The sequence below is a fragment of the Tauraco erythrolophus genome, chromosome 4 (assembly GCF_009769465.1).
Source record: "Tauraco erythrolophus isolate bTauEry1 chromosome 4, bTauEry1.pri, whole genome shotgun sequence".
NCBI lineage: Eukaryota > Metazoa > Chordata > Aves > Musophagiformes > Musophagidae > Tauraco > Tauraco erythrolophus.
Genome location: NC_141468.1, coordinates 86834695 through 86862260, shown reverse-complemented (window position 1 = coordinate 86862260; position 27566 = coordinate 86834695). Strand labels below are relative to the sequence as shown.

The window sequence follows — 27566 nt, the reverse complement described above, 5'->3', positions numbered from 1 at the left end:
CAGGTTTGAATATAAAATTGGGGTGATAATTCTGTGCCAAGTGTACTTTAATATAATTCTGTAGAAATTCATTTTTGTGCTTATTCACAAACTTCTTTCAGAAGCAGCAGAGCTCCATCTCAGGGTCTCATGGGTTTTGCTTGGTTGTTTTTTCGGCTTTCCTTTGCACACTGAAGTGCAGTGTTCCCATATTATGCCCAGAGAGGTGGTGGATGCTCCATCCCTGGAGGACGTTCAAGGCCAGGTTGGACGAGGCCCTGAGCAACCTGATCTAGTTGGAGATATCCCTGTTCCTTGCAGGGGGGTTGGACTAGATGACCTTTGAAGGTCCCTTCCAGCCCTAACCATTCTATGATTCTATGATCTCATTACACAGCATTTAGAAGATCCATAAAACAGTTTTGTCTTAACGCAGTTCTTTCAATTATGAGAGGGGGTGTGTGTTCCTATTTTTTAAGCAGGAGTGAAGACAGATTTAATCTTCATGGTCTTGAGCTGCTCACCTGTCCAATTTACACACAAAATATCCAAGTTCACTATTGCATATCAGGACAGAATCTGAGCAAGGGAAGCAACTGTCACATTTCATCTCATGTTTATGATCAGGAGCTTCAAATAACTTCTGAGAGCCTAGTGCAATCAGAGTGGAGTTATAGCCACAGCAAAAAACAAAACAGGAATTCACAAAGCCAGCAATTTTGCGTTTTTATTAACATTTAATTGCAGAATATACCACTACCCTGAAGAGCTGTTACTTTGCTACTACACCCTATTCAAGAAGCAAACAGATTGGAGTTTTATGCACATACTCACCTGTGTCATGTTTTAAAAACCTCTCTAAAGTTCAGGTCAACATGCTAAACTGCCTAATTAATTGTTCCTGCACTTCAGACGCTGAGTACAGCATCCTGAAGCTACGTATCCGGCGCTGAAGCGACTCTGGCTACTGCCACAGTTACACAAAAGGGGTTACTCAGTCAAAAGCAAAGAAAAACAAAGCCATTAATAACATGCAATGGAGAGTTTTAATCGAAACATGCTCTTTGACAGGAAAAGCAGCAGATAAAATCTGTCAAGTCGTGTAGCACCTGAGTTAGTGAAGGTCCTGGAAAAGGTGGCAGCGGCTCACTGGATGGAGTGCCAGCCGGAAGTTCAGAACCTACTGGTAGCACCTATGGATAACGAAGAGGAAACGCGAGTCCATCAGACACGGAACAGAATCAGACACCAAGCTACAGTCAGTCATGTCATACAACAGAAGCCTCAACATTTTTTTCTGTAGAGACTTCCTTCCTGGAGAGTTAGCATAGAGTCTTTTGTACGGATTTTTGCAGCAAACTTGGGGGAAGCTGCTTGTTTGCTTTTGTTTTGTTTCTAAATCCAGGTTATCTTTGAGCAGCCACAATTTCCAGTTTAAACAAGCTGCTGTGCCCAGGAGTAAAGTATCTTGGGAATATTATTCTCAAGTCTGCAAGACAAGCTACATTAACTTTTCCAAAAAGCAACTGAGTTTCCAAGAAGCTTAATTTACAAAAGGGTGCAAGCATGCACTCAATCTCCTTACAACAGATCTATGTTAACTGCCCATTAGCAACATGCTTCTGGCACATTGTTCCAAGCAACATGACTTGAGAACAGGAACTGGCATGCCTGAGGATGTCTCTACTTGTTGAGAAGCAGATTTATAGACCTCTCAGACCAATCTCTTCATCCGTCACTTGTTTTGAACCTGAAGGATGTTGATGACCCAACAGAAGATGACTAGGCCATGCAACTGGGTAGGGGGAAGTCATCCAGGTTACGTGGAAGAGGTTAGAGAGACTGGAAACGTTAGAAGGAGGCATCAAAGCCTTCCCACCAGGTCAGACAGCACATTCCAGTTAGTTATCTCCATTGTTAGGGAAGTTGGAAGTTCTAGAAATTAAGTGATCCATTACACAATTGGCAATTCTTATTCTCAGCTGCAATCTTGAGGCTTGACTATGACTTTGAAGTTTGAGAAAGACATGATAGTTTTGTGAGTCAGTGTTGGCCAGCTGGCTTCCCTCCTACAACAGCAAGCACTGCAGAACACAGGTAACTGGCCCACCGTCTATTCTGGTCTTCAACAAGCAGAACCAGTTCTAGATTACAGCCATGTTACCACAGCTTAACTGGTTCAAACTGCAGTAGTAACCACCCAGAGAAGATACACTCCATAGTTATCTACTCTCCCAAAAAATGTTTCCCCAGGAACTACGCCAAGTTGCACTACCTCGGCTTTTTTGTGCACTGGGAACATACACGTGGGCACTACCTGTTCTGAGGCATGATAAGTGTTTAAGCTGTGGCAGGTTAATCGTTTAGTTTATAAATAAGAGGCAAAACATACTTTAAATAAATAAAACCACACACACAGAGTTTCGTAAACTCCAGAAAACTAAAGCAATAAGCTCTTTGAAACCCAATAACGATACAGAGAGTGGAACTAAAATTCAGCTTTGGAAAAAAACCCACCCTAATTTATAAGTGAAAACTTCAGAGAGGAGGTAGTTTCTTCCACAACTGACAATCAAAAACTCCAAACATTTATTGCATTTAAATTCAAGCTTTGTAAACGCAGGTTTGCAGTTAGCAGGTTTCCAACTGCTTCAACTGTTCCTGAACCAATACCAGTTTTTATTATCTTCTAATCTTTCTAATTCTCGATTTCATTTTGACATAAATGAATGCCTCTGCATCTAGATTTCCTTGGCACGTCTTCCTGCTCCTCCGTGGCAGGAATTTTCTACTTTGTTCGAATACAAAGAGTACAAGACGACTAACGAATGGCTGTACTTAGAGTGTTAGCTCAATTCGACCAGCCCCAAACTGGTTAAAAGCAAAGCTGGCAAAAGAACACCAGCACAAAGTGTTGGTGGGTGGAAAAGAACGTCGCAGGAAAAAAAAAAAGTAGTTATGAAGGTTTTTGGTTTGTTAAACACCTGAAAGCTTCTTCAATCTACTTCCATTTAACTTTGAACAGGGCTACTGATAATTTAAAATATTGAAATGCAGTCTCCTAACACAGGGAGCCATTTAAAAGAAAACAGGCAGTCTAAGTTCACATACTGGTACTTCTGGTTAGCAAGCAGGTAACAACAGCCACAACACATCTCAAGTTGTTACTACGAGTCATGACTGTCTCTATGAAAGAGCTTTTATTTGAAGAGCACAATTCAGTAAACAAGGTGTTCAGATATCCAGGTACCTTTTAAAAACTTGTCAACATTCTGCTTTCACAAATCTAACATTTGGAAGGAAGAGAGTATCCTGGCACTATATCAGCAGCACAGGACTTTTTTAAAAAAGCAAACAAAAAAACCCCTTTCAGCAGGGTTCACCCTTGCCTTCAAAGAACAGGCTAACGATGAGAAGCAAAGCTAAGCCATCCTGACTACTTAGTGAAACACAAAACCACCTCGTTTCATTCTAGTTATGTACAAGACCAAAAGTTATTTAAAACAAGCCTTCCAAATTCTATTTGAAAAAACAACAACAAAACCCCCACCAAACCACAATCCCTTCACTCTTAGTTTTTCCTACTCCTAAATTACAAACAGCAACACTAGAGAGTTCTCTCAGAGGCACAACAGAGAATTGGACCGTTCCCCCCACCAACATGGACAAAATAAAACACCTCTTGGGACACGAAGCCAACCAGAGCATAAAACTTTCAATATACACTAAATTAAGACACCTCTGCCTGAGCATTTTGCTTTTAGGGAAGGGATTTTGCTCAAGAAGGCTGTTTCCAGCAATACTTGAATATTGACAGGAATGCTGCGTTTCTTACCGGAACCCTGCTAAGGGGGGGCTTTGAAGGAGAGGTCCCTGGTTTCACTGCTGCTGTTGCAATGCTGCTCGGTGCCGAAATATAGCTGACCGGGGTGATCACTTGCCCGGGAGTGGCAACCGGTGTCAGCACTGGCAAGCCAGTTGGTCCCAGAGGCAAACTGCTCGGAGGTATACAAGTGCTAATGGATGTCAGGGGTTTAGTTGGGGCAACAGCAGTGGTTGGTATCCCAGGAATAACTGTAGTTTCCATCACCAATGACGTCTCCAGAGATACTGACGGATGAGCTGTTCCCACGTTACTGTGTTCACTGAAGAGAGACCGCAGCTTTTCTTCCAGGGTCTTGATATCATCGATACCAGGAGCTTTAGACTGAGCATCAGCATCGGCCTCCAGACAGTGAATATGAGGCTGATTGGGCAACGGAGCTGGCTGAGGCTGGCTGTGGATGAGAGTTTGCTGGACTGCAGGCAAGTTAGTAACTGGCTGTGGTAAGACACCAGGTAAGGGAACCTGGGGCAACACGGGTGTTGCACCTGGAATTTGGGGTAGGACAGGTGTTGATGTAATTCCTGATGGGACCAGTAAGGGATGTATCACTGGCTGAGTGACTGAACCACATATGCTTGTTGCTACTGAAGATAAAGGTGCAGAGATTGGAAGAGATAAGCCAGCTGCATTGCAGAGCTGTGATTTATCCATAGACTGCCCACTCTCAGGTAGTGACTGCGGAGCACTTACAACTGTTGTTTCTGCCAGGTTGGAGACAGAGCCACTGCTACTAAGCTGAGGAAGCTGCAAAGCCACGTTCTGAGCCAGAGACAGGGCAACAGATGTCTGTGGTGCTGCCATACTACTTACAATCTGAAGAGCAGACTGAGATGTCACAGCTGGTGCAACACCACCAAGACCAGTGACACTGGGAACCTGGGTAGGTGGCAGTGCCAAAGACGACAGTGTGCTGATACTGGAGGCGATATCTGCAGTTACTGGTTGAGCAGGCTGGGATGTGGTAGGTAAGGAGAAAGAAGCAGGGGCGCTCACACTGGAAGGGACACCAGTCGATTGCTGTCCAGATTGTGAGGCTGGAGGTGGAGAAATAGAGCTTGGCACACTTGTGCTTGGTGCAACTCCAACAGCTGCACTTTCTGAAGGCAAAGTAACAGATCCTGGAAGAGAAACACCTGTGCTGGAGGGAGCAGATATTGAAGAAGCAGCCACAGATGCAGGAGGTGCACCACTGCCTGCCACGGTAGAAAGTGCAGATGGAAATGGTGGTATTGTTTGATTGAACATTGGAGGAGCTGTACTAGGTCCTTCTGTCATTTGACCATGCCCCATCTCAGAGAAAGCTTGCTGCAAGCTCAGCGACGATGCTGAGTGGGAGAGATTCATTCCAGGACCATGAAGTGGAGATGCAGCTACTGGAAGAAGAAAAAAATGTCAGTTCACCAGGAAAACTTCATTACAGTACTACTGTCTATTGCTAGACTAAGATCACATTTACCTTTCAGCATAAAAAAAAAAATTACAAACCCAGGCTTACATTAAAATAAAGAAATAAGGTTTCAGTCTTGCAGACAACCCATCAACATTTTTTTCCCCTGAGAATCCTGCATACTATCACCCAAATCATAATCACTTCTTACCAGCACAGACAGTTCCTTACTTCCCCAAGTACTTTAAGAGGTGTTTAGGAATAGTTCAGTTAACTAACTTCACAGTTTCGATGAACGTGTCTTAGCCCCCAGATTTTAAGAGTTCAGATCACTTACCCATATCCGGAGTTTCTTTTCCTCCAGGAACAGCAGATGGGAAAAAGCCCTGTTCTTTTAATCGACTCTCAGGGACAGGGCTGACAATAAACCGTCTTCCTGCAGAATGGACAACCTGGGTAAAGGAGCTGGGAGGAACCCCTAAACGGAAAGAAGTCACATATTTAGTGACACACAGTCGTAACTAAACACAACCTGCAATATGCAACGTGCACTCCATCATACACAATAAAAACTTGGCTGCACCCATCCGCTGAAACAGAAAAGTTAACTGTTGAAAAAAAAAATCACAAAAGACTTACCTGTTCTTTGTGGCATGGAAGATGTAGGATCTGGCTGTTTGAACTCTAATTTCTGTAAAGTAAGATAAAATTTAAAGTTCTATTCTGAAACAGAAACCCAGAAGATAGTTGTTAAAACGCTAGCTTACTGCAATGCGGGCGCTGAAGGTAAGCAGCACCTTGGACCCAAACACCATTACCAAACCAGTGGAAACCAGCCCAGACAAGTGTCAGCTACTGCTCTCGGGTGCTTCTCAGCTTATGACTGTCGATACAAACTGATCTAACCACTCTTGTCAACAGGCAGTCCAGCTGACTTCCTTAAATACTCCACAGAGAAATGGATGTTTCAAATTAGTTCTGAGTGGAAATAAGGCAGAGATTCAGGAAACGGCATCCCTTCTTAATTCCCAGCAATGACTTTCCAAATTTGGGTTTTTGACCCAAGCCATACCATCCTTTAGTGGCTCACTGGGTAGAGGGCCTGAGTCCAGGCTCTCTGCATGTAGCGAGCAGCGCAGGGCTGGGGGTTTCAGTGTCCTGCCTCAACAACCTCAAATCCAAGAAGTCTCAGTGTATCAGACTGTTTAGCGGACTGTCACGAAATTCAGCAGCTTTGGAAGCGTTCGAACACGTCAGAAAGCAAGATGTCTACGTTATTCAGCTTTCTAAATGAATTTTAGGCTCTTACCCTGATGTGAAGCTTTCTCTGTCTTTCGTTTAATTATTAAGCTTTGCTATTTCTCATGAAAGGAAGTCTCAGTTTCTAGCTAGCTCTACTCACAAAGCCACACCACCCAAAATGGGAAATACGAATAGTTAAGGCAATCTGTCCTTTACATACCTGCGACCCTGGAAAGAAACCATCATCTTTTGTCCGCATACTCTCCAAACCCTGATCGCCTTCTGGCTCCACGCTTACGTCCTCACTTAGCATCTCATCTGCTTTCTCAATAATCTCTCGTACCTGTTCTACGAATGAGTCTCTCTCAGTTGCTAAAATAAACTCATTCTGCACCTGCAAAAAGAACAAAGCAACAATGATTTTCCACAAATTATTTCAAGACTATATACTGAATAATCGTAATTTACTTCTGGTGCTACTGTTTGCCCTCCCTTCACTGTTCTTACGCACAAGATAGAGACGGTGACACCTTAGAGAAAAAAATAATTGTTTCTAAATTCTCTCCAGCACAGAGGTATTTGCCCTGGTGTACAGTCAATCTCACTTCATCAAACTGTCACCTCAATCTTTGCTTAGCACAGTGAAATTTAAAATTAACAGCCTTATCTTATTTCAGTTCCTCATATCCAACGTAATGCACATGAAGAGCCACACTGAGAAGAAACTATAATACAAAAAAAATTGAAAATTCTTTATTGCAACATGTGCTCTGTGCTTCTCTCTTTCCATGCCATGCAGGATTTCTGCTCTATGCAGGTTGCATATCACTAACTTACCAAAGTCTGGCTACAGCACATAAGCCAGTAATTAATTACGTTGCCTATACGAGGGGAGGAAGATTTTTAAGCCTATCTAGTTTCAACACACTGTATTGCTTTATTAAAACATATTCTGCTCCTTATGTTGGAGGAAATAAGCTTAAACAAGAATACTTGGCATTTAGAAAGACCTTCTTAGTTTTCTTTGACCCATGAGAAAATTGCGTCTCCTGAAATAACGCATGGTAAAACTCAGAAATGACAGACACCCATACGGGGTATGCCTAGTAGCATCCTGATTAAAAGGAAACCAGAAAGTCTCACGCTCAAAAGTTTTCTCAACATTCAACAAGAACTCGATGAGCATCAAGTTCCAGATTCAGTTGCCTAAATCAGGTTGCACACTTTCAACTACATGACTGCGTTTTGGAGGCACAGTTCACTTATTTTGTTTCTACTATCTCCAAATACCTGTGTTTTTTGTGATTTCAGGTTTTTTTTTTAGTTTTGGGGGGTTTTGTTTGGTTTTGGTTTTTGTTGGGTTTTTTTGGAAGGATTTTTTTTTCTTTTAAACAACCACAACAAAACAACCTTTTATTACTCTTTTATTCCTCCATAGGATCACTTTAGTATGAGACAGACATCTGTGCATTCTCTCTCTATTTTTTGGCACTTAACTTCACACAATTGACTTGTTGACACTACCCACACACGCACAGCCAAGAACTCAATTGCTTCTTCTTTCTTCAAAAGCCATTAGCAGCCAAGAGGTAATTTTCCCTGTGTCACTGATTTGGTTCCTGTTGACAGGTATGAATCCAGCACACACTTAATAGGAATTATTTAGCTACAGATTTCTTGCATTCTGTTACCTCTCTAAGCTAAAGGATGAATATTGCTCAGGTGCCCAAGAAGCTGGCAAAAGATACTGCTTTTTGTCATCCTCCCTCACTTCAGTAGCACTAAAACAATCTCAGTTTCATTCAGATTGTACCAGCCCAGGAAAAAATAAGAGGGGGAATTTCTATTTCATCCCACTCAGTATTCATTTAAACCTGTCTCTACAGGGCAAGTTCTTTTCTGTGCTTGACCACTAGACATGGAATGGAGACGGTTTTTTTTTCCCTTTAAGCAAGTCAAAAGTAGCATCAGTCATTACTGACTTTCAGAAATCAGAAAGAGATTCCCATTCCTTACTTTTAAGGGCAGAACGTTGCAGTTTGAGTTGAGAACAACAGGAAAACCCTCAAAACTTAAGTTCTAAAGATCAAGCAATGTTTGCTCTTAGAAAAGCAAACAGAATTTGTTTAACCCGGTGCTTTCAGAAAGTTGTTGGCAGTTTTTCAAAAAAATAGATTGCAAAAAACCAAAAGCATATTTACATGATAAACCTTCACAATTCTAAGGTAAAAACACACACATTTTGGGTGAATTGAGCATGCAACATGAACTGTCAATTTGGTACACCACTCTGTGCCCAGAGTCACAAGCTGTGCTTGCACACCAAAAAGGTGAGCACAGGCCATGCTACATGAAAAGCAATTCTGAAACATAAATGAGAAAATCAGACTGCTTATATTACTATTGTGATTAAAGCTGGATTCAATTCTTCATCTCTAAAATACATCTTACCATAATTGAAGCTATTTCCTCAGGGTTGTCACCATCCAAATCAAATTTGAAAGTAACCATTTTCCGATTGTGTGTCTCTAGCTGGCATTCCACTACCCGATCACCTTTATTTGAAACCTAAAGCAAAGAAAACTACTTCAATCCAAAAGCAGGAGAATGTAGGACTTGCTCTTTAAAGCTCACAGAGACCACCCAACAGTACTGCTCTAGTACACACATATTCCCTCTTTCCAGTCGAATACATGGTGCCATGTACAACATCATTTTTTCTCCAGATCTACCAATTACTCAAACCTCCAAGCTCACCTTGTCCACACTTCTCTCAAACTCCTTACGTTCCCTTCTTTCTTTCTAGCTTACAGGTCAGGTCACTGGCTTATTTTTACTACTAAGACTAAATAAGATATTCCAGAATAGTCTGTGGAATCACTCATGACTAAGCAAGCTAATTTTGCCGTATCTAATGCCCCAAAAAGCTCTTAATAGCTGACATTTGGAAAAGCTGACTCCAGAAGCAGAAAAAATACACTGGATAGTTTGTGTGCTCTGAGGCTGGGCTGGGGAGAAACAGACCACTCAAGACACACATTCCTCAAAAGAAAAGAAAATTTTGAGGCTCAAAAAAAAAAGGCATCATCACTACCAAACTGCCACTGTAATCTCAAAATACTCACATTTAGAATTCTCAGTTTTGGCCTAGCAGTCTTCTCATGGCGAGAGCGACTGCGGACAGACCTCCGTATGTGCCGTTTAGTAGTCCTTCCTTCGTGCCTTCCGCTGGAAGCTGGAACATTCTCGTTGCCATCACTCAATCCCGAAGCAACATCAGAATGCGCACTGAAAAAAACCACAAACCACCACCAAACTTGACATTCCTGTCCTCCATGCACTCCACAACTGCAACCATGCAGTTCATGCTACCAAAGGGTATCCTTTTCTGGATAGCAGTAGGTGCTTCTTCATCAGAGTAGGTGCTTCTTCTTCATGGAGTAGGGGAAGAGTCCTGTCAACGCCTAGGGTTGCTTGAATAGCAATTCTAACAGTAACTATATAGCTACATCTCTCTTGCAAAGGGAGCTGTACAAATATATCTTCTGAATATGTTTTCAAGGTATTTGGAGTTTGAGTTTTAAGTGGCAGAAGGACAGGAAAGCATCCCTTATGATCCATTTGACAAGACAAATATAGAAGGATTAGAAGTTAAATAACTACACATACCCTGCTGCCAATCAAAACTCACTCCAACTCGCATAAGTCTATTTTTCCTCTAGGTAGTTTATTTTCTCACATTCTCAAGAACACCCTCAGTGAAAAAATAACCCTGCTGAAAAAGATACCTAAAGATCACCCAAGGAAGAATAATCTAACGCATGGAATTGAAAAAGAAAACCATGCTTACCTATCCATAGAGGAAGCCAAAGGGGTAGACTGAGCAGGCTGTGTTGCTGGAAGAGTCTCTGAAGGAGCAGTCTGTGAGACACCCTGAGTACCCTATGGATAGAAACCTACATCAAGAACCTCCCCAAAGAATACCATTCCGTTTCAACAATCCAGTAGTCTTCAACGTTTCCTCCCACATCAGTTGTAAAGCTCAAAGCACTACCTTTTCAGAACTTCAGACAGCTGGCATCTAGACAGCTCTAATTTACAAAATATTTTAGAGCAAACTGCAGCGAAGCAAATCATCATCTGTGGAGGGGTGGGGAGAGGAAATCAGCCATCCTTTCTACTGCAACGTGTCACTACAGTTCGCCATGCAGCCAGTCTTACTAACAGAACGTGCAAAAGGCAAGCCAATGCAGAGCTCAAAGACGATCTGAATCCTCCCCAGCAAGAACGCCGCAGGGAACAGGCATAATCACAGATTCTCAAAGGTTATCGGTCGCAGTTTGTCTTTGGAATGGCAAAAAATGTTCTACAGTACTAGCGAGAAGTGAAGTGTTAACGGGTTTTTGCCTGCAGGGTGCACACTCACTTCCCAACAGAACAGCCAGTGGCAACAAGGTCCCCACATTGGCATGACATTCTGCTGTAAGAAAAAGGTCATTTGAAATATTAATTTCCAACTAAGACAAGCATGGAAGGGATTAGTTCCCACACACATACACCGCTGCAAAATCCAAAGCCCTAAACGTATCATTACGTTATATTCAACACGTTTACCTCCACAACTGCCTGCTGCGAGGTGGCAGATGAGGCCTGTGGTGCCAAACTCCCCGCAGGCGGGGCACTTGGACCTGCCCTCCTAGGCTGCCCATGGGAACTAAAACGTTCTGCTCCGTGTACGGCTGCACGACAGGGGCAAGATAGCCGGGCTGAGCCATGGCATCGGCGGGCAAGGGAGGGGACAGCACGGCAGAAGGAATGCTAACAGAGGCCACGGCAGAGGAAGGTGCCACGCTGGAGTCGCCTGGGTATTGAGGCGGAAGCCGAGACGGGAAGCCCTGTAATAGAACCGAAGGAGTCAAGTTAGTAAATGTCAGAGCTACTTAGGAAACAAGACAGTAAAACAAGTATCCGTTTCAGGGGCACCTTCCAACCTCCTGTACTCATTTGAGCACTCCCAAAGTCCACCTTCCCAGAGAAGCAAACTGTTCAGGTAGCCGAAGCTCAGCTTGCGAGTCGCCATGCTTCAACAAGCATATTCCCACTCCAAGTTCCACGTCTTAGGTAGAACAATCTTCACCTCCCAAGTCTTGCAGTGGCCCCTATTTGGCTTTGTATTTTTAAGGGCTGAGACTCGAAATGAGTTTGAAGAACTTTCAGGCTGAACAATACTGCTCAGATGCTGTTATGCAACTGGGGCTGATTCTTGAGACTGACAGTAAAAACGTTCTTGTGTTCTTCCTGTCCTCTTGTGATGAGCTGACCCAGGAACATTCCTACACACTGCTTCTGCTCTACAGCATTCCTTATAATCCCAGTGCAGATACTTCCACATCTATACAGTTTTCACTCTAGAACAACTAAATGCCGAGTTGCTATTTTTGTCGCTATTCAGATTGTCATTTTTACCATGATGGCACAAAGTGGCTGAAGCAGTCTGTGCCCAACAGTCTAGCGTTTCATGACGAGAATTTGGTACTTACATATATTCAAGATCCATGCCATGTGACTTATTCCTAGAAAATCCGTGTCCCTCCCTGCTCCCCACCTCCCTTGCCAGGCTTACAAAGAAATACTGACATTGCTAAACATGCTGCCATTGATTTTCTTTCCAACACACATCCTCTGTTTTTAAAAAAAACCACACCACACAATTTTTTGTATTTTTTTCTCCCCCCAACTTGACAAATCTGCTGGATATGCAGCTGTCCTCTTTCACACAGTGGTTGACCAAAGTCCTGCACTATGATTCTGTCATTTTAGAAAAATTCCATTGCCAAGTATGAAACACTCAAAACACCAGCGTGTCCAAGATCTCTTTTTTCCCCTCCCTCCTTAAAACGGTCCTTTCCCACACAACAGAAATCAGCTTTGTGGCTTAATGGCTCTCTTATGAGAAGTGAGTTGGCCAGGGCACACAGTTCAGACCTGGTGCCTTAGAAGAACAGGTAAAAACGTGGAGAAGAGCTCTGCTGGCTTGCAACAATACCTGGTAAAGAGCATCTCCAGCAGGAAGTGAAGCTTCAGCAGCTTGTCCAATGCTGGCTGGCAATCCCACGGACTGGACAGCTGGCTGCAGGAGCTGCGGGAGAACCTGGCTGGGCAACTGAGCCACAGGCTGCATCAGTGTGGGAAGCTGGCTAGGGACGGCGGTTGCCGCAGCAGACGTTGCCAGCGTGAGCAGTGGCTGATTCATGCCAGCTGCCATCGAAATGGGCAGTGACTGGAAACCTGGCTGAGCCACTGACACATGAGGAGCTGCTACGGGCAACTGAGAGACTGAGAACTGGGGAACCATGGAAGTTGGCAAGGGCTGTCCCATGGGTAGAAAATGAGAGCCAATGGGGACTGATGGGGCAACTGAAGGCTGAGGGAGAGAAGGTGCTGCAACAGGTAATTGAGGTTCGCCTTGGATGATCGACACTGGTTGGGAAACAGGAAGCTGGGGAGGTAAAGAAAATAGAGATAGATTTTTTTTTTTTAAAGCAGGGTTGCAGAAAGCAGAATTTTTATGCATTAGTCAAAGAAAGAATTATTCAAGTTATAGCACTTTGTTAAAGTGGGTGGGGAGCACAGTTGGCAGAGTGGCTGGGAAGTTGGCTGGAGTTCCAAAAGGTCCTCACTTCGCTGCACTTCCCCTGAAGAACTCAACAGGCTCTTGAAACAGACACCCACAGAGGGTCAAAGAGCAACGTTCAAACACCCTGAAGCACTGCCTTGTGCACAAACAGAATCGAATTCTCAACTCTGTCCCCAGAGCCAAGCCTGCCTTCTTACAGGAAAGAAGTGCAAATCTTTCCACAAATCTGCCAGCTTTGGGTATGGGGACTAAAGCAAGAGAACGAAAAGCCACTGTGCCAGCAGTCAGAGAATGGCAGGAGATACGTCAATTAAAGCCAGCGAACGATGCGACTAGAAAGGCAGTTTAGCCTTAGCAGGAACAAGCAATAAAACAACAATTTAAAAAACAAAATCAAGGCTCACATGTTGGAGATAGAGATATGAGCCAAAATGAAGAAATACTCAGTAACAGAAGCTTCTTGATCGAGTAGGAGTAAAGGAGAAGAGATGAACAGAAAGATGACAGAGTGGAGAAGGCAGCCCTTATGGTTCTCTACCTAAATAAGTGAGTATGTTTTACACACATAACAGTGCAGAAGACAGACATTGATGGGAAGCAGAGAAATGACAAGTTCCTGAAAATTCATTCATACACCATTCATCAATATGCCTCATGGTATTTTTGACAATTTAAAGATCTTTGGGCATGGAAGTGCTATCCCTCCCTCAAATTATTCACGACTGCCACGTGTGAAAGAAAGGGTTTCCAACATTTTCCAACAAAACTGACAGTTGTAGTACACTGAGAATACTATTATCTGGATGATGTTTTGAAACAATTAGAAAAGACGACAAAAGTGAAAGTAGTAGCATGTTGAAATTGCCAGCTGTGGAAGAAGAGAAAAAAGTCTTCTGCTAGAAAGAAGAATTTTGTTTACCCTGTGTCCCAGCTGCTGCCTGAGGCAATTGGCATAACCTGTGAAGTTTGAGTTTGAGAGACAGTTTGTGTGGGAGTGGCACCAGCAGAAACTGATGGCTGCTGCAGCTGATATTGTCCAGGTTGTTGGGAAGAGGCTGGCTGCTGTGTATTCTGCAGTATGGAAAAGAGGCAGAAGCTATTTTTTTCCCCCATAGAAGTTTGTAAAGCATATCTTATTTAGATTCTACTTTTACTCCTCATAAGTGACATCAGTGGTTTCTCTGAATATGCTGAGTCAATTAAGCTTTAGCAATTACTTATTAGCATTACTAATACAACTCCATTATCAGCACCACATCTTGCAACAGAATTATTTCACCTGTGAAAACAAGAATGAGATTCCATAAAGGAAGAAAAGGCAGTTAAGAGAAGAGGATGTTGCAGAAGAGAGTACTTCCAGTTAGAAGAAATCATGCAAACGAAGTCGGCCTGTTCTAGATGGTTTAACTTGCAAATCCTGACATGCCTCCCCTTGAATGGGACCTCCACTGCCAGCTCAGGTGAAAGTTGGGGAAGGTAGACACAAGAAACAATCACTGACATGATTCTAAAATACATTTCAGAAAGTCAACAAAGTTTATCTCACAGCATGTTAGATTGGGTGAGAATCAGAGGATTCCTTTGCTTTTGTCCCAAATCTATGGGTTGAAGGGGGTACAGAGGTAGTCAACTGCTCTTAAAGTCCTCAAAATCCTATACTGAAAGTATTTTCATCCTAGGTTTAGGGACTGTCCATCCTACCTGCTGAGTGTGTTGGGTAGCTGGGATGGTACTGCTGCACTGCTCGAGGCTGACTGGCCTTGCACCGGTGCCTGGAGAAGGAAAAAAAAAATAATCAGCTTAAAAGCCCTACAGGTTGTGCAGCAGGCAGTTAAAATCATTGCTGCCTGGAAGATCTGGTTGGAATAGGTTTTAGCTGTCCTTTTGGACAAACTAGTCCTTTTGGCCAAATTCCACTACAACAACCAGAACAAAGCAGACCAATGCACAAAAGTACTGAACCGCAGTTTACGTTTTCCAAAACAACCAACACAGTCTCTGCAACCCACGTGCCCCTCAACATGAGACAGATCAGCCTACCAGCTGCTTCTTCCAGTGATGATGCTTTAAGAGCAGGATGCCTTGGTATGATAACTGGAAACAGAGGCATTAAGTTTTACCTTTACATGTGTTCTAACACAGTTCGGTGGGGGGGGTAGAAGGAGGCTAGCAGGAATAAATCTGTTACAAAAATCAAAGACATACAGAATTCTAGACCAATAACAAGTATTCAGTCCACATACATGTCATGAGGGTCCCTCTGAGAGGCATATCAAAATACAAGCTAGACATCATTTCCAGACTCACTATCATCCAAAGGCTACCAAGAATGGGATATTGAAGAATCTGGGGCTTCACGTTCTAGCTAAGACAGAATTTCTGAATGAATAAGCAACGAAAAAAATGGATGAGTGGCATACAAATGAGTGTGGAAGATGGAGAGGAAAATGGAATGGATTTTCATTATCACTTTGTGGCTGACATTTTTTTTATCAGATCCCAGGATTTTCATTGTTTTTTGTACTCATTATATTTCTTTATCAGATCCTGGGAGGCAACTAGACCAAGACTTTCAGATGAGTTCCCTGAGCAGGCACCACTTGGTGAACTGCCTTTGTGAGGCACATAGCTGGTGCATATGCATCACATCAGAAAAATCTAGTAACATTCCCTAATGCTGTGATCATTAGCTTGTAGAAGCTTATTCCTGATAAGTTCATTAAAGCTACATACTTTTTAAGTTATAGAAACTTTGGGGAAAGCAGACTGCCAATGAAAAGAACCATTTTTTCTTTGCTGTTTTAGAAGCTCGAAGCCCTTACTGGCTCAGATCTAAACACTGCTGGAACATCTGTTCACATCGACCCACTTTGTGCTCATATTCTCATTTTTTAACGAATTAGATAAAAGCCTAGAACTTATATTCTGTAAAATAATCGTGATCCCTTATTGTGTTTTCCGGATGTATTTCACACCCATCAGGAGTCACCTCCTCAAGTTTAACAGAGGTGGTTTACGGAGAAACAATCCTCGAGTAATTTTCAAACTTCTTGCGTAGCAGCTTCACTCGCAAGTTCTGCTTCAGCACAGATGTTGAAGATATATTCATTTCTATAAATGAATCGGACTAGTGATTAAAACTGTTTCAGCTTTACTAAACACCTTTATTATGCCATTCAGAAAGCCTCCAATACTTAGTTCTCCATCTTACCACAAAAAGGAGAAAGATTATTCTCCAATTTAATACAAATCCCAAAGTTGCTAATATTCCAGTAACTAAAACGTCAGAAACCCTAATTCCAAGAACAGAAGGAATAAGAGAGAAGTCTACTTAAAGTAAATCCTCTCTTTCACAAAAAAAAAAAAATCTTATGAGAAGTTTCAGACTACAAGTGCAGACACAATGTATGTACACATACACCTGGCAGTCACAGCGTACAGATGCATTACTGACTATTTCGAGTGCAAATACAACGTATGCTGATAAAACACGGAGCTCCAAACCAAGCTTCGGCTCTCCAACTTTGCTTTTTAAAGGACACCACATTCTAGGCTTATAAGGAAGCAATACCGGGTAGCAACAGTTGTTTGTGCCACTAATTTACTATTCTGCTTGTTAGTTTCTTTAATGTACATTTCCAAATCCATGTACATAATATAGCCCCTTCCATTCCTCTCTTCCCACTTTCTTCCCCCAAGGCTAGGAAAGCTCTTTAATTTGGTGACTGTCCAAAACACACCTTGCTGTCGTCTAATGAAACTTATTCATACAGAAGTTCAACTTCAAATACCACACTCTCGTTAAACGCCTAAGGAGCAGGAACAAAAACACAAAGCAAGTTTTCCTCTCCCTGCTTATCCCAACTCTGGAGAAGACACTTTTCATTAAACCCATTGTTTAAAAGCCAATTCGGTACTTCCAGCTATCTCTTGCCAAAAGAAAAACCAGGCGCAGGAGGAACACTGACCATTTGTTACCCTTCAAACCAAAGCCCTACCGGTATTTCAGCTGAAGCTGAACACTGCCCAAGTGGTTGCTGATGTCTCTTTATTCCATCGCAACCTGGGAAGTTAAAGAGATCCTAGTGTACTGCTGACTCGGTGGAAAGACATCCCCATGAATGCTAACACTTAGAACCACATGGAGCAAGTCTAAGAACAAGGGTCCCCTTTAAGTGCAAGGTATGACTTAGAAAAAGCAGAGAAATTCTGGAAGGGTTGTTCCTGTAACCTGAGGATAGAGTGCAGGTGGTCCTGATGGAAGCGAGGTGGACAAGGCCTGCTGAGTCGAGGCTCCCTGGGGGAAGCAGATGAAGAGCTGCGACTCCTGCAATACCTTCTGAGGCAGCTGAACAATGGGCAATGAGAAGTCGGAACCGAAAGCAGAAGATGACCCCCCTGTAGGAGGAGGAGACTGGAAATCGCCAGTGTCAGAGGAAGTCAGCTGTGAGGAATCACTGGAGTATTCTGGGCTTCCTTCCGGCCAGCTCCGCCTGGCAGAGCCCCCTCTGGGACCTGCTAACTCAGGACCAAGATAGTTACACTGCTCCTCTGTCACAGGCTGAAGCCGACCATGTGACCCTATGCCTTGAGTGGATTCCTCTTGACTGGTCTCCATAGAGCCCCGGCGACTTCTGTAGACCTGCTGGGGTAAAACTGCCCCTTCTGCTGGAGCAGAAGTCGGTGCGTGCACATGGAACTCAAAGACACAGCTCGCTCTGCCATCACCACTGTGAGAGAGCACAGCCGGGGCAGAGTGCGGAACAAACACCTGGTGGAACGTCATCTGAGCAGGATCTGCACTCAGAGGAGCTGAAACACTGGATAATGGAGAAAGGGGACCCATCCCAGAATCCAGCCTCAAGTTCTGAACGTGTCTTGCCAGGTATGTTTGCCCCAATTGAAAGTCGAACACAGAGTTTTGTGGAGGACCACCTTGCCCATGGTTTGACTCAGAGACCTGCTTCAAATGTTGTTCAGTCGCATGAGAGTTAAAAGCTACTTGATCACACTGCTCCGATACCTGTGATGGATAGTGCATGCCCACCAAATACACAGCTTCTGGATGCATTCTGTAGTGAGCATCCTCTGGAGGTGTTGGTCCAGATCTATAGTCACTGTGGACAGGAGCTGGCTCAAACACAGGATTAACTTGCACATGCAGAGGCTCTCCAGCGACTCTCTGAGCTGCTGTGCCCAGCATAACGAATGCCTCTGGTGTCCAGTTGGTGGGATTACCACCAGGTGGAACTAAACTCTGGCCAGTCTTCAGCAATGGCTGGAAGTGGCAAGTTTGGGCTTCCAAAAATGAAGTGCTCTTGCGCCGCTGAGCGACTGCCACCTTCGGCGGGCAGACAGGTGGTGGTGAGAAAGACACCGGCCGTTCATGAACGGTTGGGAAAAATATCTGTGAATCTGGGAACGTTGGTGTTCCCCCACGCGGATGCTGAGGCTGTATTGACATGAACAAGACAAGTAATTCATACATTAAAAGTGAAAGCACATCAACATGCACAGTTCACTAGGCAGTTCTGTGAAGTAACTTTATAGAATGACTACTCAATTCATGGTCAAAAACATACGATACTTAGGAAATTTACGTGAGTTGTAAATACCCATTAAATACATCCATGGCAGGCAGAGCTACAAATGGAAACATTTGCTTGGGTTAGAGCTGCTTTTCCAGTTCAATTCCAATAGGTCACAAAAATAAGCCAGTTTTGCTCCTAACGGAGTAACGAGATTTATTGTCCCGGGCTACCAGTTGTGATCAGTGCTTGAAGGTTGATCAAACCCCTGAGGTTATTACCATATGGGGAAAATGAAAATTCTGAATTTGATAGCAGCAACAACACAGAGCCTCTAGTTTGCATTTAGAACACAAATGGCATTAAATCTTAATCCTGTCCACTACCAAACCCACAGTGCTAGCGTCCTGTCGGGAGTGTGTTACGTATGCAATCCAAGGAGCTAAAGAGAAATTTTTCGTGAGACAAAACGGAACCATTCCAGCCCACAGATGAAAAAAAAAAATTATGATAAACCAGCAGAGCCTTTCCATCCTGCCCAGTTTGATTGCTTCTCTTGATCATACATCAGAAATTAGCACTCACTGAAACAAACCTGACTCTTGCCTGGACAACGAAACATTCACAGGTTTAGTAACAGCAGAGTTGGCAGGCAATTCCACTCCATCTGATGAGGCTCATCTCACTTAAGATTTGTAGGGAAGTTTTCACTAAGAGAGTTCTATGTAAGAATACCAAAGAAGTTGGTAATTCCACATTTTTTCATTTCTGCCTACAGTATGCTGAGACATATCAACCCTACACGGAAAAAAAAAAAAATTACAAGAGTCAGTAGCAAGCATAATGTCTTGAAGACAGACTCTGTTTATGACTGTTTCCACATTGTTCTGTTTCTCCCCAGCCCCTTTTTTCTGGAAAAGCAGCAGCAAATTTCCATATTGATCAAGACTAACAAGAAGGTCCTACAGGATGAAGAACTTATCCTATGTTCTGAAAACCAGTTCCACACTTCAGGTTAAAGAAGTGTTTCTCAAAATTTATTTCATGTAAATCGAAGCCCAAAACTGAAAACAGAATACCTCCTGTCCTGCAAGCTATCTTGCCTTGCATCTAACCTTCTGAGAAACATGAAACAATGGTTTCTTCCCATCGAGTAGCAGCTGAAGTGGCATTTCTGATTAAAACTAAGAAAAACCCTCAGAAGTATTCATACTCTGAATTTCTGCTATCACCTCCACAACTAGCCAAAGGTTTTAAAATAACAAGCCACAGCAACTAAGCTTCAAGAGCTGATCGTTTTGTGCAGGGCTTAATTCACACTCGATGATTGCTTAGAAGTCAGAAAATAAAAAGCTAGTCTTCTGACTTAAGGGGATAAGAACTAGTCTGTCTTTACCTTCTGTGGTACAGCTGGGTAATTCACATTTATACTCTCCTAAAATACCAAAAAAAAGTCAGCCACTGTTTGATAATGTTTAAGTGTACTGCTGCCAAAAAAAAAAATATCAATGTTCCAGCAGCACAGTACAAGGAATATGGAATCAGCTCTTCATTTTCTCATTTTAAAAATGCCCAAAGCCCAGGATGTATTTAATGATAACTTATCTTACTGTGCCAGGAGGCAAATGGTAACACATACAGGACTGACAGAGAGGGAGGGCAGGCTGGAGCGTCGATGCTTGCGTGGAGAGGCAGAGTGCATGGGCAGGACACTTTCCAGGGCTTTAGAAAGCTTTGCTGCAAAGGTTTCTTCAGGGGTAGTCCGAAGGTAGAAAGGAGAGAGAGGTGCAGACAGCGCTGGTGGTGGGGTGCAAGGAGCACTGAGAGGGATGCAGGACATAGAGGGAAGAGCAGGAAGGTGGGGGACACAGACTGACATGCTACGACCACGTTGAGGCTAAAGGAGGAAAACAAAAGTTAAGAATTGAACACTTCAAAAAAAAAAAGAACAAAACCAGTAAAAAACTATAATGAGGTAGAAAAGAAATGCAGACAAACAATGAGAGGCCCAATACTGACCACTATGTGTGCAAGAAGACATGAGAAATGCTGAATGAATGACAGCACACGCTGGGAATAGGCTCTGTGCCCCTCTGAGGACCCAAACTTGCCCGAGGGTACTGACAGTGCGGGGAGTTCCCCAGGACCTTACAAGAAGCATGTAGATGGCAGGATGGACAGGAGAGAACGTGTGCTGGGGGGCCACTGATGTGGCCCATACTGTCTACACTCACAGCATCTGGTAGTCTGACAAATAAAAAGCCCAAGCAGAAACTGATGAGCTTTCAAACTTTCAACTTTTCGTAGTTCAGGGAGCGGATGTGTGTTTATACACGACATCTCAAGTCCCTCTGCTTGGGCACCTCCCTCCCTGAATTAAGGGGACTAAACATATGCAGTTGGCTCTTTATTAATTAAACATGACCGTAAAAATTTAAAGATTACACATTCTACAACGTGAGTTGTGGAAAAAAGTTGGTTTAATTTATGGAAATTTCAGTAAAATTAGTCTTGGACAAGCATTTTCCAGACACTGGGCCAACAAAAGCATCAGGATTTTGTCATCTTGCCACAATCCAGAAGGCCACAGGTCAAAAATCCAGGCAAACTGGAAGAATGAGAATTAGGTTTTGGGGTGGGGTTTGTTGGTTGGGTTTTTTTGTTATTGCTTTTTCAGAGAGGTGTTTGGTTGTGGTTTTTTTTTTTTACATCAATGAAAAGATGGTGTTTTGAAGAGATAGTCTTTGACTGCAAGTTTTCCTGCTCTAATGGTAATGTAATGGATGTAATCCACAATTCCTTAACATAACTGAAATCAAATACAGACCTCCAGGGAAAAAACCTCAAAGTATCCAGTGGAGATCTGATTTTAAAGATTTCTGATGTGAGAAATCTTGCTAGACTGTTAAAAGATTTGGGAGAGAGGCCTAAGGAAACTCAAAGCATTAAATAAATACTTTATCCATAATCTTTGCCTGTTCCAAGGCAAGACTATATATGTCATTCCTAACTAACTTATCTCAACTGTTCAGAAATATCTCTAGTGATGGAGACTGCAGTACGTAATTGTCCTTGTTGGTTTGAAAAAAATCCTTCCCAAGCAATAATGCCATGGTACAATTCGGGCTTATTATTTCTTATTTTATCTGAAAACCATGTTGGTTCTGGTCAGCCTGCTCCTATTTTGCAGCAGCCTTTAGAGCTTGCTTTCCCCTCAAGCTCGTCTTAACTATTCCAGCCTTCTCACATAAACCACGTTTACTGTATTTCTGGTGGGTTGCTTTTCTGACCCTCCTCTGAATTCTCTCCCAATTCACCCTCAAATTTGCTCAAGCAGAATGTCCAGGATAGACTCACCCATGGCCAAGAGCAGTACTACTTCTCATAATACGATGTTTGCCTTTTTCACAACAGCATGATGTTTTTGACCATGTTCAGCTAGTGGTCCAATGTAATCCCTGACTTTTTTTTTGGCAGAATTGCTGCCTAGTCAGTTGTTGCCCATTCTGCACTTGTGCAGCTGATTATTCCTGTTTAAGCATCAACCTCATTCTTGTCCTGATGGAACTGCATTTTTTTTTTTTTTAAGGCCATTTCTCCAGTTGTCAGTATCATTTTGACTTGTCATACTGTCTTCCCAACAAACTGTTAGTAGTTCTGTAGTGTTCTACTCCGTTCTGCCAACCTCCTGGTGCCACTGTCGTCATCACAGAGCAAGAGCACATTTGAGCAGTGAGCTACGTAGCTTGGCTATACATCTGTCACATGCTTGTTCTCCCATCGCCTCTCAAAAGATTATGGTCTTTCAACCTGGAAGCCAGCCATCCCAAGGCAGTGAAATGGCTTCTGGTCCAATATATGCCCACACATCAAAACATGGCTTACCCAGAACAAAAGCTTATTTAGAGGGATTAAAAACTCATTTAATCAAGGACTAGCAGTACCACACGCTTCAGGTTAAGTGCATTTGAAAAAGATGGAGATGCTTTGCTTCTGAGTGAAACCAGCACATTTTCCAAAAATGCTAGTAACACCAAGGATTCTGTAACACAGCCTACAGCCACAGGTACCAAAAAAAAGTGAGGACCCTCAGTCTTAAGTGTCACATCTTCTCCCGTATGGTATTACTACATTATACCATAACATCCCTGCCTCAGGCTTAGATTTTTATTTGTGTAAAAAACAAGCAACAAGGGAACCACTGAAGACAATATAACAGTAGCAGAAGTTCTAACTCCAGAGTTAGAATAGATTTCTGCATACTTTCATACTCAGATCTAAAAACATACCAAGGAAAAAAACATACCAAAATAAAAGGGCAACACAAATGAACATAGTAGGAAAAGTATTTGTGCCCAGTGCAGACTGTCCAGGGAAAAGGAATATGCATGGCAACTGATGAGCAACTCAACACAAGCTAGAAATAAAACTGGGAACAAGGGTGTGGGGTCTTTTCAATCTGGAGTTCTCACATGCAGCATTCTATAAGAGTTAAAAAAATAAAATCTTACCTGCAGAATCTGTAATCAAAGCCTCACAGAACACACACAGCAATTTCATACAGTAGCTCAAATTATTCTAATTGCTTCTGCAAATCAAACCAACGGCTCGATTCCTGGTAACTTCATACACACACCACTTCCCCACGTGAGATTAAATGCTTACTTTCATGACATGGTCTTGTTCTGAGGGTGTTACTTCTATCCATAAAAAACCCTAACCCATCATTCTGCTTAAGTGCACTCAAGATTAAATAAAAGCTTGAGAGACAAATAAGGCCCTTGCAACTTTCCCCCACCTAGACTCAGTCACCTTTGCAAAAATAACCCCTCGTTACTCCCATGCAGAATTTCTATCACATGCAAAACACACACTGAAGACTGCCTTGCAGACTTTCCTCTCTCCTTTCAAGAGAAACAGAAAAATAATTCCATGCGTTTGAGATATTGCAAGTCCTGGCTTACCGCTGCAGGTGGCTGATATCCTCCATGCTGCTGGGACTGCACTTGGCCAACTGAAGCTGCATATCCCTGGGCTGCAGCTGTTGAGATGGACTGGTCGTGCTGGGAACCATACGACACAGTCTGCTGACTGCTCACACATGATTCGGTGTAAACAGATGACCCCTGGCCACTGTCAACTGTCCCATCAGCTGCAGAAGTTAAAAGATAAAAACGTGCGTTTCAAGAACTGCAGTCTGGATTCACAGCTTTGAAGGCATTATAATCAATCAAATATTAGATTGATGTTTGTGCTGTGTCACATGGACCTTATCAGCATTTTACCTCCTGTAGATTTTTAAGCTAGTTAAAAAATATGGTGGGTGTGTGTTTTAGTTTTCCTTCCTCAACACAGTAATTCCTTACCAATACACCTTTTCCTAACCTCTGAAAAAACACAGTAATTTCACAAGTTCTTTGGGAAGACACTTACTAGTAAGCTATGCTTCCTATAAAAGACTAGATAGACTAAGAAACAGAAACTTAAATTCCACACTGTTATGAGTGATCTTCCAAGGTTTTTTTAATTATTATTTTTGTTTATTTAACTCTACATGGACATATAAATGAGGTCTGTTGTGCTGGCTGGCAGATGCATCTGATGTAGACATAGCAGAGAACTTTAAGTCCCTATTACCTAAAGAACAGAGTAATTTGCTTTCTAACTTCACCATTCTAACACAGAACTTCTCACCTACCATCATTATTGAAATACTGATTCAAACATTGGGATGGCAGAAGAGGAAAAGCTGGGAGTGTCAATTCCTCTTTTCATGTACAGAATGTAAAACGGAAAATGAAACCTTTTTTCAGAGAGCAAATTATGAGCTGAACTGCCTGTACATTAACCTCACTTCCACCTTAACCATAAGTTAAAAAGGATTCAGTGTTCCCAATAGCTCTAACTGCACTGCTGCAAGAGTATACAGCCTTCTGCAGGGCCAGAAGGGACTGCCCCTACAGGAAGGCTGCAAAAACTAGGACACACGTTCATGCTTCAGGTGCCCCAGTTCGTTTGGTGTATTAACTTGAAACAAAGGAAAATGATTTTGTGCTAAGACACTGGACTGTCAATTGTGCCAAGCCTTGGCTCAGTGAAGGCACAAGAATGCATTTTATTTTGCTGTGCTTTCTCGTGGTTCTAACCTTCTTCAGCAGACAGCAATGGCAGACAGCAACACCTTAGGATATTTACTGCTACACCCACCAAAAGTTTAAGACTCTAAGGGGGGAACTGTGTAAGTGCAAGAGTTTCTAAATAAACCAACTGGCACACTTACAAAGAACAGATATACTGGGTTGCTGGAACTGCAGTTGTTGGTGTTGATCAGCTTCCGGTTCTTCAGGCTCCACTTGTGTAGAAACCGATGCTGAAGTAGTGGGGACAGGAGCAGTACCAGTGACAGATAGGGGATGCTTTGACCCTGCATGGGAAGGGCCACTTGATGGTTGCTGTTGCTCCAGCTGCTGCTTCTGACTACCTTCTTCCTGAAGCTTCTTCTCCTGTTCTTCTCGCACCAACTGGCGCTGCTCTCGTTTTCGCTTAATCAAAGAGACCCTGTCCTTGATAGCTTTCGCCATCGTCTTGTGATCCCCTTCACAGACATAGCCAGATTCCACCTGAAGGAGGATATATTCACAGAATTCAGACTGTCACAGACAGCCACTGGTGTAGAGCTACAAGAGAAGCTACCACTCTCTGACGCTACCTTCTCATTCACAAACTGCTGCAGCTGGTTTATTTCTAGACAGTAACAGCCGAAAACGCAGAGGCTGACGGTCTACATTTCACTGTCAAACACCAGTACTTGTGTAACACCAGTGTAACACCATCAACACTTACCATTTCCTGTGCTACATCCTCCGGGACATCTCTCTCCAAGTCAAAGGAAAACTCTATTGCCTCATTATCTTTATATTTGCCCTTGAGTTTTTTGATGTCTTCAATTCGCAGCCAGAGTTTAATGGCAATTTTTTCTCCATCATCTTCCTCCGCTAGTTCTACCCGTACTCCAGTCTCTTCTTGGAAGAAAGCATGATTCAAAAGGTCCTTAATAGCATATCTAGCACATTGGGAAAGAATGTAAAAAGCACGCACAGTTAATAAGTTTTCATAAAATATTAAGGAATATCCTTGCCTGATGATCCTCCAAGTATATTCTCTACATTCCACACTTCTCTCCTTAATTATTTGACAGCCTATCATTTGAATTTCTATTTAAAAGCGTGATGGTGAAACGAAATGCAACAATGCTACGCATGTATAAAAAAAATAATCACACATTGGTCAGCAGAAGTACCAACAGATTTAAGTCAACTGAATAGGATATGTATTTTAACTAAAATAATAAGAAACTTGGAAGAAATTGTTTGGTTTTACTGAACATTAAGATACAACACACAACCCTTAGTCCCTAAATCAGTAATCCAAACAGGTATTTCAGCCTATTTCAAGATTTCATCAAAAGCCTCATCTAGTAAATTCAGCACTAGATAAGCATCACACAATTCCTTTCATATTTTATACTATTTTGAACCACTTCCAGTTGCATGCTGTTTGGCACAATTGGCAGCTTTTTCCTGAAGATACAAAAAAAATAATCTATGTTCATATACACACAGTGTTAACAGTAGTAGTCTGAAGGTTAACCACTCTAACTAAATGGCAAGATATAAGTGATGTGCAGCCACAAAATTAACTTAAAATGGAGAAAAAAATACAAAATGGTTTAATACTAAGAAAAAGAACAGAAACTAAAAATACACAGCATCACCATCAGATGTAAAACTCCAAGAGCTAATAGAAGGGGATGAATACACATCCACAAACAAAACTAGCTCTGAAGAGAATAGTGGGAGGCTAGAGGAGGGCTGATGGCTGAAGCATTCTGAAATCGGACATCCAGTAAGCAACAACTATGTAAACACAGAAAACAGAACAAATCCCACAAATAAGCCATCAGAGCAGTTACAGATTTACTATAATGGTGTAAGTTACTCACTTCGAGTAGAAATCATCTTGCAGCAAACACAGATGAAAATGAGCAGCAAGAATTCAAAAAAATAAAGCCCTCGAAATCATCAGCCATAAAATGAGAACAAAATCAAAGGCACAGAAGAAACAAAGGATTCCAGAATAACAAACCAACCAAACAATCCTAATACCTGTGAATCTGGAAGGATTGTCCCCCACTATTTTGCTGACTAGGTCGAAGTTTTAATAAAATCCAGTTAAGTGTCTGAATAAGCTGATATAGATGTTTCCTACAGCATTTGCACTTTTCCTTATGCTGTTAATTCTCTAAAACAATCATGGAATAAGAATCTACCAAAGAAGAGGAGCTGTAGAAGGCTGGCTTCCCAACGTGCATCAGGACACAGAAGACCCCGAGAACTAACTGCATCTGTATTATCACAGACAGAAGACGCAGGCAGTAAGTAACATCTCCGAAAAATAAAGTACTTACCTCTCGCCTTTGTTTTGCCGAATGCATCCCTCAATAATCTCCTTCACTTCAGGGATTGCTACTTTATCAAAGCTGGCTGGCTTGACACCCTGGAACATACAAGTAGAAGAGAAACTGGAAGGCCCACTTGATTTAAGTTTGGATTGTGTTTCCAGACCAACTATTTTTACTCAGATAACTGGCCTGAATTCCCCACCAGTGTAAATCATAGATGAACAGTAAGACTGGGGTCAGATTTCTCTATTTGTTCGTGACTTTTGCAAACGTGTTTCTCCCCTCCATTTCTCAGCTACACTTCCATATCAGAAACCTCTGGCAGTTAGGTTGTCAGTTATGACAGGAGAACCATTTCGTTTCCATGAAGTTATGCTGGTTAGAGGCGAGGACATAGACTGGACTGAGAAGGGAGGGAAATACTTCCTGTGTCACACCAGTGCACA

At 42.5% G+C, this 27566-nt stretch overlaps 1 protein-coding gene across 1 annotated transcript in view; it reads right to left on the bottom strand.

Moving 5' to 3' along the window:
• The window catches only part of WNK1 (WNK lysine deficient protein kinase 1), a 106754-nt gene that overhangs the window by 18435 nt on the left and 60753 nt on the right, over window positions 1–27566 (bottom strand). Inside the window, 21 exon segments of the mRNA XM_086609663.1 lie at window positions 1089–1172; window positions 3815–5238; window positions 5590–5730; window positions 5892–5943; window positions 6715–6888; window positions 8946–9062; window positions 9620–9782; window positions 10345–10436; window positions 11109–11170; window positions 11173–11389; window positions 12541–12998; window positions 14057–14078; window positions 14080–14202; window positions 14833–14852; window positions 14855–14903; window positions 17363–18583; window positions 20299–20556; window positions 23624–23811; window positions 24940–25279; window positions 25503–25722; window positions 27127–27215. Of these exon segments, the coding sequence (XP_086465789.1) occupies window positions 1089–1172; window positions 3815–5238; window positions 5590–5730; window positions 5892–5943; window positions 6715–6888; window positions 8946–9062; window positions 9620–9782; window positions 10345–10436; window positions 11109–11170; window positions 11173–11389; window positions 12541–12998; window positions 14057–14078; window positions 14080–14202; window positions 14833–14852; window positions 14855–14903; window positions 17363–18583; window positions 20299–20556; window positions 23624–23811; window positions 24940–25279; window positions 25503–25722; window positions 27127–27215 (5514 nt within the window).